Here is a 13,903-nt window from a genome sequence, read left to right on the forward strand (position 1 = left end):
TAATGTAATAATCCAACAGCATATATAGTATAGCAAGTATAAAGGAGACTGCAGTTTCAATTTCATCATCCCGCACCTCTATTTTTGTATTAGCCTCCAAATTTATCTTCACTATCACCAGGTCAAAACTAGATTATACAAACAATTATAATTTCTGAAACGAAAGAACCTTATAGTATGTAAGTAGAAAAGCTTTCTGAAAACAGCTTTCCTATCACAAGTCAGGAAAATCAAAATATCTGCAATGAGTAAAACATAATGAAAGTGCACATTACTTTGTATTTCTTGTCTTGGAAACTTAGGTAGCGAACAGGTATTGGATTGTGCAGCAACAGGAGGAGAATGTATATTTTCTGCACTTGTATTCTGTGGCCAGTTTTACCTACTGTGTAAGTATTAATGGATTCCAGTGAGGGAAGCAGTACAGCCAACTGCCACAGGGTTTATTTTACTGCTCATTTGTATTAAGATATGTACAAGCACCTAGTTACAATGTGCCTGCACAGATTACTTTCCTTTATAATTATGAGAGAAGTAAGAGCATACACTTTATCACACATCCTTCCTTTGTGACCAATCTGAAGCTAATTCTCTGAAGAAATAAAGATTGGGCTTTGGCTTTTTTAAGAGATATAGGTAGGTTAGATTTCTATGTCAGAGAATGTGATACAATAACCAGTACAGTTCAGTTAGCAAACACTAGCACATATCTGTCAACAGATGAATAACCAGCTCCAACTCTTTTCTTTCTAAAACCTCCTTTGTATTTACAAGTGGACCTTGTCCAGATGACTAATGGCTCAGACAACTGGAACGGACATAAGGAAAAGGCAGAAGATAATGGATTGCACATTTGAGGGAGAAAGGAAACACTGTTAAGCACTCATCTGTTGTAGGCTGACATCACTGAAGATGCTTAGAGATTTGGAACATCTACCTTTCAAAATCCACAGAATAGCAGGTAGTGCACAGCTGCTAACATTAATGATGCGCTTAAGAGGGGGGATATAACTTGTTTTTCTTTTTGTCATTTTATGATGTATTTCAAGTTGCACACAACTTACATTTTATATAAAATGGAAACAACACAGGTATCAGAAAACAGAAATCAATGGAGCACAGCAGCATCAGTATTTATAATGAACTAAAGACACTTATGACTTGCACGACTCCTAAGAGCTTAAGAAGTCTGGAACTATTCAGTTGCTTCAAGGTATTTCAATCATTTAAGGAACTAAAGGGAAAAACTCTGATTTCTGTCTGATTGGTGAAAACAACTCCAATTCTAAATGCATGAAGAAACATGTCAACTGAGGGATGTTTCCTGCAGTTGTAATTGACAAATGCAAATAGAATTTCCAATGAAAAGCCATGTTACAGTACTGCAAATCATGGCCTGCATCAGGCACTTTCCTCAGCAATGTTCAGTACAATAGTTCAGTTCTTTTGAAAATTCTATATCCAATTCTCATAAAAAGACTCCACATTAATATTGCACATCTTATCTAAAAATAGTTTTGGTTGCCACCTCCCCATTTTATATATGATATAAAGGATAAATGGTTAAAAGCAGGTATCACAGTCACTCAGCAAAGTTGTAACAAATCTACCAGCTCAGCCCTTGCCCTACATACTTACCAGCAAAGTCTCTAATGAAGCTACATGCTTGGGTGGTTTATTATAAGTTTAATTCTCAACTACAGTTAAATGAATATATCCTTATTTGGCTCTCAAGATGACTTAAGTTGTGGACTTTTCTATGAAAATTGAAGAAACCTTGAAGAAAACATTCTCAAGGTTTCCTATGTCCCAGGACAATACTTGTTTTATTATGTCATAAATTATGTAAAATGCTGTTTTGAAAAAAAAACAAGCACAAAACAAAACATTGCACCCTCTGGTGAAGCTACCTGTAAGCAAGATAAGAAAAGGTTCTTTAAAGTAACTTTTAGCTACACTTTCTAGCTGATTTGATATGATGTATCATATAATCAGTTCCACAAGTTGTTCAATTAAACAAAAAACATGTATATATTATGCTGTCGTAAGGAAGCTACAATTAGTTTGCCAACAGTTGCCAATATTCTTTAAGTCATTAATGATTATAGTTAAATCACAGCATAGACTTCTCCATATAGCAGTACAGCAGAGGAATAGATATACATTACAACTAAATGCACAGGAATGCAAACATTACCTCTCCTTCTCTGTAAACCCTCTAGATCACCTGTCTTCTTAAGCTTCTTCTTGGCACTGACTAGTTGACTGCTGTCAAATAGATATGCTGTTGGGACACTGGAAGAGTGCTGGACTCCCTTCTCTTCACTTTGACGTTTGACAAAGCTGCCGCTTTTCTCCAAGGATTTGGTGGTATCTTCCTTGGATGGCAGAGGTGGAGGTGGAGGCAGAGGTGGTGGAGGCAAAGGGGGTGGAAGAGGTACTACACTAACAGTCTCTGTTTGCTGCTCAGTACTGATGAGTGGAGAAGGACTAACTTGAGGCAGTTCAGACGTAACACTGCTGGGAGGTAACAAGATATCTTGAAGTTGTTCTAAGCTCGTGGATTCCTGTACTTGCAAAGGCTGAACTGCATTTTCCATTTCCACCTCTTCACTTTTCTCTTGGATTTGTATGGTTGCTGGCAAAGATTGAGGCTGATCTACAGAAGGTGCTGAGCTGGCTGCACATTTTCTTCTTGCATGAGCCAGTCGTAGTCTGGTTGATTTAAGTATTACTTGGCCAGGGTACCGCTGGAGTATAAAAGTTAATTACAATTAGGTAAGTAAATGTAGAAGACTATTTTAGATACTGAATACTTGTCATTAGGGCTTGCTTTTCCAACCAACAGAATTCATCTATTGTTTTCATTCATTTTGCTCTAGACATAAAACCAAAGCAAACGGTATCCTTACCTTTATGTACATATAATACATTTTTCTGATTTCAATTCTGAGTTAAACCATAAATTATACACAACTGGTCTAGGGATACACATAAGTCAAGATTAGGATTTCATTAATAAGCAGTACTGTTTTTTCTTAAAATTCCTACTTGCTTCTCTTCCCCAAAGCTGCTTAAAGACTCTCCCCACAACAAAGACCACTCCAGCCTAAAACACTGGCTTTAGATGTGAATCATACCACTCAAAGTTTCCTCTAATAAACTGTAACAGGAAGGGGCAAGTATTGACAGATGTTCTGAAGTCAGTGGTGGTGCAGCCTTACCAGATGGCAATGCTACTTGCAGGAAATACCATTTGGATTATTTTTCTAAGAAAGCCTGTTAAATGCCTTGCCACAATGTGTAGATGTAGGAGAACAGAAGCTTATTATGGTACTGATAACATGAGAGAGATTTGCTACAACCAGTGCCATACTTTGTGATAGATTTCCCAAAGAGTAATTAACTATCTAGTAGAACAAACTAACAAATAGTATAGACTTGTCCTGGGAGGAGTGAAAATTTATTCTGGAAAAAAACAAAAGCATAAGAATAGGACAAGTCTTCTGTTACCTGTTTAAATGTGCGAAGTCTGTCCAGTGTTTTCTGACGTTCCTGACTAACCCAGGAGCTCTTTCTTTCCTCTTCATCTTGTAGCTGATCTCGCTTCTGAGAACACATATAGAAAATACAAATATTACATCTAAAGCAATATCTAACATCATAAAAATACTGTATTTAAATAACTCTTCTAATAATTGTAATGAATCGTTTCATGTTCTGTTTTCCAAATAAAAACATTTGAGAATTTCAAAACTTTTCTACTGCCTTCCCCTCAAATAACAGAACAGATTTCCTATTTTGTAACTGTAACGAAATGCAAGGCTTGGTAAAAAGATTTCAGCATGGAACTGGAGAAGTTTTTGCCTTGAAAGATGATAAGTAGCATATTCAGCAACAATATTAAACTGAAGTTCTAAATTTTATTATCTTGAAGTGGATTATTTAATCTAGCCTGATTTTCTGAAATCTATTTTTAAAACTGTTTGAAGCTCTTCCTCACTAAGCTAAGACAGTAGTTGGTTTTTTTTTGTTTGGGGTTCTTAACTTAGGGGAAGTGTATTTCTTTCCATCCACTTCTATTAATTAGTCATCTGCTTTCTTTCAGTTACTTATCCTTTGAAACAAAACACTTCAGTCAAATTTATTGAAAATGGGTACTCAGTATCAAATGGCAAAAGTCACTCTTAAGGAATAAGTACAGAATTTATCAGAAGAATATACCACAGAACAAATGACTACAAAGAGAAACATCAGAAGCATTAACAGCAGCCTTAATTAAGACTCATGGCATCAAATGTAACTAAAAAAAGCTGACATGTATTGTTAAAAGTTCAGAGCCTTCGTGAACTTTTATCCTTCCTCAATCAACATAAAAGCAGAGTCAGATTAACTGGGATATTCATAATTTAGCTAGTAGTCCTTTCCAAGAGCCAGCTTCTGTGTTTTCTAAAGAGATATGTATAGATAGATGCATTGAAGATGCATAGAAAATGGTTAAGATGGGAGACAAAAAGGAGAAAGCAATAAAATATACATTCTTTGAAATAATATATATAAAATACTCAATGTAATTGAGTAGCAGGGAAAAGAAATTACTAGAATATAAAGAAAAGATTATAGCAAGAAGAAAGTACAGTTCTACCACCACACCTATGTTTTAAACATGCAGCCTGGTCAAAGGCTGTGTGTGTGTGTCTGTGTAAAAACCTATTTTACAACAATAATGGATATTGCTCAGTCAAGTTAAGGCACATCTTTAACGTAAGTCAGCAAACCCATGAAATAAATAATAAAAAGGCCCTTAGTATTTAACAGACAAAATCACAGAATCATTGAATCTTTTGAGCCAGAAAGGGTCTTTAGAGGTCAGCAAGTCCTAATTCCCCAGCAATGAGTAAGATTACTTACAGCTACACCATGTTGCTCAGAGCCCCATTCAGCCTGACCTTGAATGTCTGCAAGGACAGGGCTTCTAACAACTCTCTGGGCAAGTGTCTCGCAATCTTTATTGGTATGAGTTTCTTTCTCATACCCCATCTAAATCTCTCCTCCTTTAATTTAAAACTATTTCCCCTTGACCTATCACAAAATACACCACTAAAGAATCTGTCTCCTTTTCTTAGAGCCAACCCTTTTAGATACTGGAAGTCCACTATCAAGTCTCCCTGGAGCCTTTTCTTCTCCAGGCTGATCAGTCCCAGGTCTCCTAGCTCATTCTTGCAGGGGAGGTGTTCCACCCCTTGAATTGTTTTTCCTTCTGGACACAAAACAGGCTCATGTCTCTCCTGTAATTAGGACTCTCCACTGGACTTCATACTCCAGGTGAGATCTCACCAGTGCCAAGTAGAGGCACAGGATCACCTCCCTAATCTGCTGACTGAGCTCATCAAGTCTTTTATTCTTCGGTGCGATAAACGGACTGTAGTCAATACAGTAGAATTATTAGCCTTATATTAAGAAATGAAAAAAATACCTATTCTTCCAAACTCCTGAAAAAGTATTCTGGTAAGCATAGCTTTTCATAACATAAATTATGCAGCTGACTTGGATAAATGTATCAATATTAAAAATGTAAAAGGATAACTGAGAATCATTTTCAATAATCTAACTGAAGCCTGAATTTAAGACTTAGATTTCAACACATCTTTGTAAGTTATCTTTATTAAATATGGATGTTACATCAGCATTAAAGACCTAGCCCATAGTTTGAACAGTCTTTTAAAAAGTCTGTTACGTACAACACAACAGTTGGACAAGGTAGCCTATTCTGCGTTGCAGCACTACATAGAGAAATGTGGAACAAGATCCAGAACTATGTCAGAAATTCGGCATGCAGCCGAATTCTAGCAGTAATTGTTTAGACTGTGAATCAAGTATTAGCTTTTTTTTTTTTTTATTGGGTTCAGCATCATCCTAACACAGCAATATGTTATTCCTTACCAGCATAATACAAGATAGAAATCTGATCTGATATTATACTACTGAACTGTTATGGTTTTGTGATTTGGTTGGTGTTGGTATTCCACATCAGAACATCATGTGGAATAACAGGAGTTAAGGGGACAAGTTTTTTTCTGTGGACTGCCTTAAATGGGCATGTGGGGAGCAGCACCGGAGGGGAAGTCGGGAAGGGGATGGGGTTTCTGGCCCGGCTCCCTGCGAGGAGACAGCGTGGTCAGAACTTCCCTTCTCCCTCAGCCCGTCGCTGAGATTGGGATTTGGTTTTTCTCCTTGTTGAAACTCCCTCGTTGTTGTTTAGTGTTACTGGGTTTATTAAACTGCCGTTCATTCTCAGATCATTCTTCTTTTTTACTCCTTCATTTTTCTTTTTAGACCCAATCGCAATCTCCCTTCCCTTCCCCTCTCCCAAAGCACACGTGGTTGGGCCAGCCGCGCCATGCCATGCTGTTAGAGAAGGGAGGCACTTTTGTTCCTGCTCCCCTGGGTTTGTTCCCACTGTCACGGAGTGAGCTCTAAAGAGAACTCCGTGACATGAACATATAACGAGCAATGCAAGTTATCATTTAAATGCCTGCTGAACAGCAGAAAGCTCAAACTTACTAGCTGAACAGTGTGGTGCGTTTTGTACTCCTCTTCACTCTGTTGACGCTGCTGGATCTTTTCATTATGCTTTGCAATACAAATCTCCTGTAGAGACAAAAGATGATGTCTATAAAATGCGAATTCCAAATATCAGTGTTCAGATCATAATGTAATATTTAGCAAACAGAACTAAGAATTAGAAAAAATAAAAATTACAAAGCCCATTTCAGACAACCAAATTTAAAAAGTTGATTTAACTTACAAAAAACCCATAAAATGTAAAAAAAAAATAAATAATAAAACTCAAGAGAATTAAATACAAGTCTGTTACTTTTAGTTGTCAAAAGAATACACAACTGCTGTTTGAAAAGTCTCTTCTACAGAATGAGTAAATAAGTGGTAAGAAACGCTGATTGGTTAAACACCTCACAAAACTTTTGTGCAAGCCGTGTATTTGTATACATGGGTAATAACTAACTCTCAAATAAATTATGTATTTCTGTTTCTGGAACAAGGAAGCTACCCATGTACAAGTGTGAGTTCCTCTTTACATAAACAACCTGTAACCACAAACATTAATAAAGTTATTACAATTTTATGAACATACAAACAGGTTCACTTTTCATACCAAGTTGGTGACTATAGTACATGGCTTAAAAGCAAGCATTTACACGGTATCACAGAATCATCGAGGCTGGGAGGGGCCTGTGGAGTTCATCCAGTCCAATTATCCAGCTAAACTAAGTTTGCTAGAGCAGGTTACACAGGAAAGTGACCAAGCAGGTTTGGACTATCTACAGAGAAGGATACAGACCAATACAGGACATCTGAAGGCTGGAGTCTACCTGACCAGGGGGAGCCTGATGACAAGGCCTTCTTGTTAAAAAAATGCATTTCACTCAGGCTCTCATCCTGATGGGAGATTTCAACCACCCAAATATCTGCTGAAGAAACAACGCAATGGGCTGCAAGCAATTCAGGAGACTCCTGAAGAGTATGGAAGACAACTTCCTGACCCAGGTACTGGACAGACCAACCAGCAGTGAATGTCACTGGACCTGGACCTGCTGCTCATCAGTGCAGAAGAGCTCATTAAAGAGGTTAAGGTAGCAGGTGCTCAGGGCTGTAGTGACTATGTCCTTCCTGGTCACGTTCACAATCTCAAGGAATATAGGTCTGGAACCCGGGCAGCCTGAACTGGTGGTTTGCAACCCTGTAGGGTGGCTCTGTGGTTCAAACTAGATAATCTTATAAGGTCCCTTCCGACCTAAGGCTTTCTATGATTCCGTGAAGCTGAGCACATTCTATTTCTTGGTGGTTTTTTGCACGCTGGCAACAATAGTGAAAGATAATATGAACAGTACTTTGGTATGTAAATTACAGGAACATATTCTCACAACTAATTGAGGCCATGCTTTCCTGATTTTTTTTTTGTTTAGCATCAATATTTAAATCTTTCTGAATATGAGCAACAGTGAAATATATTTTAAGTACGTAAAGAAAGAGGATAAGCTGGACAGAAACATCCTTGGTACTGATTTCATACTAATAAAGTGGCCTACTTTAATATATTAGTTCTGCATGACTGGAAATAATACTAAGAAAAACCCCACAACTAGGAGGGGCTGAAAACATGTTATGGCACAGTATTAGAACTCTGAATCATCTTAATTACCTAATGTTCTTAACAAAGAAAGGCTGCAATTTCTTAGGGATAAATTTGAGGTTCTACATGGACAAGATTAAACTTCCACAAACAAAGGATGATGGGTAAAACAATGAGGTGGAAATATGAAAGAAAACAAAATTTATCATATGGTGGATGACAAGTTGAATATAAATAATTAACCTCATACTCTTCTTATAAAAGAAAAGATTATTCCAATGATGGTACGGTTCTATAATTGATAATATAGCCTGCCATATATGTGACATAATCCTTCATATTATGGACTATTTAAAACCTTAGTGGGGGCATTATGATCAGTTGGAGGAGCCACACTTCATAAGAGATGATGACCAATTGTGCAAACATCAGAAAGTATCTAGAAGTACTGTTTTTGGCCATTAATCACTTGACCCATTTCTGTAGTTATATTCAAAAGACAGATAAAGAGAACTGATCAACCACTTAACTTTTATCACTGGATAAGCTAATACATTCAAAACCAATAATACATAATATAGTGAAAAGAGGTCTGTATTAGTGTTGTATTTAGTTGGTTCCAGTGAATTTTGCTTTCATATTGAATAACATCCCAATTAAAAAAAATATCTTCTCATTTAGTAAACTGAGGTACCTGCAGAAATCATATTTTAAGATTTCTATGTAGTTATGCCCTTAGAAAATAATAGTTATGTTATGAAAGCATACCAAGTAACCTTATGTTAGCTGACACTGCATACATCTGCTTAGGCATGGGCTGCACTCTAGCCTGTATGCTTGTGAAACTGTAAAAATCTCCTATTGGCAGCATGTGAAGATTCTTAAGTGAAAGCATGCACTATAAGAAAGGCCCAAACAACTTCATCAGTGGCTCCTTCTCTCAGCTGCTCATGATAAACACTTTTACTGGATGTGAAATTATTCTATTCATAACTCTGTTTCTGAAATATTTTTTCTACACACCTCCTAGGTTATCTTTATTATCATAATATGCTAGAAATCTAGCTCTGTAATAAAACAGATGTTTGTTTCATGCTACAACTTAATTAATACTACTCTGCAGCCAGCAGGGGGTAGACTGGGCTAACAATAGAGAGAGATATTTCATAAAATATTCATAAAACCCGTTAAAGTAACAAGAAAAATAATGAGTACTTTTTCTTTTGTAACTCCCAATAAGACGAAGGAACTTCAGAAGATGATTGCTTAATAAATGCAAATAGATTTTGAGTAAAAAATATGAGTATAGAGCTTATATTCACGTTAGTAAAATATCAGTACAGCGAAACTGTGCTGACCTCAGTAAAGCCAAATTCTTAAAAAACATCTGGCTCAATTACTGAGAGTACTAACAGATCTGTAAGAGAAGTTTCTAAGTAAAAACAAAACTATTTGACAGTGTCCTAAAACATAAAAAAACATGAACTACATGAAGAAGGAAAGAATTTCTGAAAAAGTAAATATAAACTTCTTTGACTGTAATCATTTTCATCTTATTCTAAACATTGTAATGGTTTATCTGTTGCTACATTATCTCCTTAACAGAGAAGACAATTTTAAGTACTTGGTTCAATGCTTCCTTAATCTCTCTTCACCATATTTTGTTAATCATATAAAACAGAAAATATGAAGATTTTAATTTAAAATGGAATCTCAGTTAAGACAGCACTAAAGTGGAAACGCTTTTTTTTAACAAGTATTACATTGTTCTCTAAAAACTTTTATCTATTCATTAAATTATCGCATTAATAATGCATATTGATCTAAGTGTTAACTGCTAGAGAACAATGAACAAGTCATTCTGGAAAAAGGAATGAATATATTTGCCTACATTTGACATGGCACATCAAAATCTTTGCTGCACAGATAAAACTTTCAACACAATATTTCAACCATGAAACACATAAAATGAAACCAAACCTCTTAATTCATAATAGCAAACCTAGCTTCATTAATTAAGAATGCATGCTGGACATCATATATAGCTGCCTTTCCTTAGAAGGACAGAAGTAAGAGAATAAAAATATAACCCATGAATGAGAAAACATCCTTGAAGATCTTCTGCAAAATATAAATCAAGACAAATCTGCTCTCGGTAAAAAAATGCTAGAATCTCCACATGCGAGTGATTTGATAAGTTAATAGAGATAATATACTTCTTTATTTGCCTAATTACATTATAAAACAACTTTTAATATATAGTAAATATAATCCACGGAATTTCTAAGATGTGGAAGTTGAATGTAATGTAATATAATCTTTTGAAATTTAATTTTGAAGTTTAAGTTTGCTAACAATGACAGAAATTTGCAATTTATTAGTACCTTTTTATTTCTGAGGTAGGCTTTCTTGGCTGAAATTCGTCCACGCCTTGCTTCCAGCTGGCGGATTTTTTGTTGTAACTTTTGCAGCTCCTCTTTTTGCAAGTGTACGGATGTTGCTGGATCCTCCTTTTCAAGCATTGCTTCCATACTTTCGTAAGTATCATAATATACCACTTCATCTCTCTTCTCTGTTTTAAAAAGATGAGCAATGAGAAAGTCAAATCAGTAGCATGTCTTTGGTCAACATCTTGTTTTGTTACAAGACAATGCCACCCTGTGCTGCAGGATTTAATGCATAAGGATACTACAGTCATTTCAGAAGAAGAGTAGAAGCAGAAGGTTAGAAGCTTGTCATTCAGGTAAGCTCAAGCATTAAAGAACAAACGACACTGAAGATGTGGCACTTCTGTATGTGAACCAACTTGATTACAGGGCCGATGCATGCCTTTGGATCACTTGGCTAATACAAGGAACCCACACAATACAGTAATGTCCTCTCGACTTCACTACAAAGTTCAGAATGCGTAGATTCTTTATGATGTCTCTAAGCATGAGATTCTTTTGCCACAAGCTACTATTACAAGGGAAATTAGGCAATACATTGCCAGTAATCCTCTCAGGAGGTTTCCAACCTTCCAGTTACTGCCTGTGCTTAGAGGCAGCAGTGGGAAGGAAACTTAAAGGCAGTTATTCAAAACATTACAGGTTTATCAATACACGATTTTCAACCTCCCAAGTGAAGCATTCAGTGTAACATTCAGCTCAGGTCTGATAGCTTGACTTCTCATCACCAAGAAAGAAAGAAAGATGATTTCAGATCCTTACAAAATATTTTGATGAAGCAGCAGCAAAGGTTTCTTGTTCCCCATTTCACTGGCATAGTAGTAGGAATTGCTTGTAGTATACCAAAAAGGATACACGATAGTACTGACTTTAACTGGCAGCTATAACTAGCTTGACTGTCAAGAATCTACTCCACAGCATCAACAAGCTTCCTCATTTGGTGACAAGATGAGGGTAAATGGCCTCAAGTTGCAGCAGGGTGAGTTTAGGTTGGATATCAGGAAACACTTCTTTACAGAAAGGGTTGTTAAGCCCTGGAATAGGCTGCCCAGGGAGGTTTTTGAGTCACCATTCCTGGATGTGTATAAAAACCATTTGGATGTGGTGCTCAGGGACATGATTTAGTGGAGGGTTGTTAGAGTTAGGGATAGTATGGTTAGCATGTGGTTGGACTTGATGATCTTTAAGGTCTTTTCCGGCCTGAGCAATTCTATGATCCTATAATTCCTCCTTCATCAGCTATGTCTTAGGAAGACTGTGGCTTTCTCCTATTTCTGCCCTTATATTATACAGTGAAAAGGACAGGATGTTTTTCAGAATACTGTCAATTTCAAAAGTGGTTGCTAGTTCAGATCATTTGTGCATAAGGTCTCTGCTTCAGCCAAAATCTTGATTACATAATGTTAATTTTGAGTCAGCAGGATATAGTACTACCAGAAAAACTAGCAATAAATATCAGATCTCTTAAAGTCTTTAGAGTAGTGCACGGTATACAGACTTTCATCCAGACATAAAGCTATGAAGTCATTAGAACCCACTTTGAAACAGTGAGTAAAAAACAAGAACTATGGCTAATACCAATTGTATTTCCCTACACACTTACAAAGTAGAAGAATTCGCTTGCTTTAGAATGCAATTTCATTAAAAGTTAAGGATAACAATTTATGAATGAAGCCCTAACAACTCAGCTGCAAAACTGTCAAAATGTTAAATATTGTTTTACTGTTGGATAGGCATGGGTAGGGTAAGACTCTTTAAGGTTCTAACCTAACAAATTCACATTTTTGGAACATAAGTATTTGATTAATGATGTTAAAAGACTACTACTGCCATTTAAACTAAGACTATACATTATTTAATAGTTTTCAGACCCAGTGTGTTGGATTTGCAAAAAAAAAAAAAAAAAAAAATTTTCCTTCTAGCTTACAACTTGCAAATCCAAACTCATAAGGAAATCAAATTATGCTCTCAAGAAATCCTCAGCCAGAACTTCATCTGTAGTTTTGCCGATATCCCATGAATTGGAACAGAATCCAAAGATCTTCTGATACATCAATGCAGAGCCAGTATAGTCAGCAAAGACAGAACAACAACAGACTCTAGAAGTCACTATATCACACGTATCAAATCAGTTTGTAAGCATTTAAGCAAAATTCCAACATGCTTAGGAACTGTGTTTTTTGTTTTCTGTGATATGACAAGATTAGTTAAAACAGTAGTTTCTTCTATCTCCAATTAAACATAAATAAATAGTTTTGGGTTTTTTTTGTTTTTTAAAGAGTATTCTATAAATTTAAAAGAACAAAGGAAGCCAGAACAGTCAAATATTTTGTTGCAAGCAGAACAGGAGACAGTTTGTATTTTTAGCAGACTAGGGGCTTTGTTTTACCACAGGTCAAGCTGAGAGCCTAAATTTTTGGGGTGATTTTTTTTTTTTTTTTTTTTAAGATTTCTAGAGAAAAGATTTGTTAAAACTTACATTGACCAATTATGTTTTAGCAGGAGACCTGATCTCTGAAGGCCCTCTGGTATCACTACATGGAAGGATTTTGATACAAACTTCTGATAAATTTCTTCTCAGTCTCATGTTCAAGTGTGTTCTTTTGGTATAATTAATCACTACTCACTACTCAACCACAAACAACAATATGCATACAGCAACAACAAACTTTCCACAAAGACACACTGTTAAAGGTCTTACTCTCCATTTATGTCACTTGATAATTTTCAATCCCCAGCTCCTACACATGCAGTTAACTTTGTTGCCATCACAAGCCTGAAGGTAGGACATTTACACAACAGCAAGAGCAATGTGGAGTAGTACTCCATGTTTTCTCATTCTCCAGAAGCAACTACAACCTACCTTCACATCTCTGCTCTTTCAAATGACTTTTCTATCCTTAAAAAAAGAAAAGGCTACATAAGCCCTATACTCTAAATAATAAAAAAGAGCTTATGTGAATAAAAACCATTAAGCATAAAAGGGTCCAGAGACAGAAGAATTCAAAAACACTGTACTGTTTCCTTATACCATTTCTTTAGTTTCTGATTACACAAGACAGTTTGGAAATAAGAGGCTTGCACCACTGCTCTACACCAATGTGACTGTGATAAAAGCAGCTTCAAGATTTTGCTGAAGAATTCTGTTTTACAGGAAGATCTTTTGGAAACCAGTCACTTTTAAGCAATGAGTGCAAGTTTTTAATCACATCAGACCAGCAATAAAGACATTTCTTCCTGCTTGAATTTAGTTTTCCTAAACTTTACATAGAATCTTATTTGCTACTTTTCAAACACAGACAAT

At 36.1% G+C, this 13,903-nt stretch overlaps 1 protein-coding gene across 2 annotated transcripts in view; it reads right to left on the minus strand.

Moving 5' to 3' along the window:
* The window catches only part of JMY (junction mediating and regulatory protein, p53 cofactor), a 57,541-nt gene that overhangs the window by 8,825 nt on the left and 34,813 nt on the right, over positions 1–13,903 (minus strand). For both annotated transcript variants that reach the window (XM_015848570.3, XM_085528831.1), the window contains 4 exons: positions 10,537–10,724; positions 6,565–6,651; positions 3,514–3,609; positions 2,198–2,750 (listed from right to left, as the gene is read on the minus strand). In XM_015848570.3, coding sequence (XP_015704056.2) covers positions 2,198–2,750; positions 3,514–3,609; positions 6,565–6,651; positions 10,537–10,724 — 924 coding nt within the window. The remainder of the gene's footprint in view (positions 1–2,197; positions 2,751–3,513; positions 3,610–6,564; positions 6,652–10,536; positions 10,725–13,903) is intronic.

This window comes from Coturnix japonica, chromosome Z (assembly GCF_054131305.1).
Source record: "Coturnix japonica strain WE chromosome Z, WE-NBRP24, whole genome shotgun sequence".
NCBI classification, from domain to species: Eukaryota; Metazoa; Chordata; class Aves; order Galliformes; family Phasianidae; genus Coturnix; species Coturnix japonica.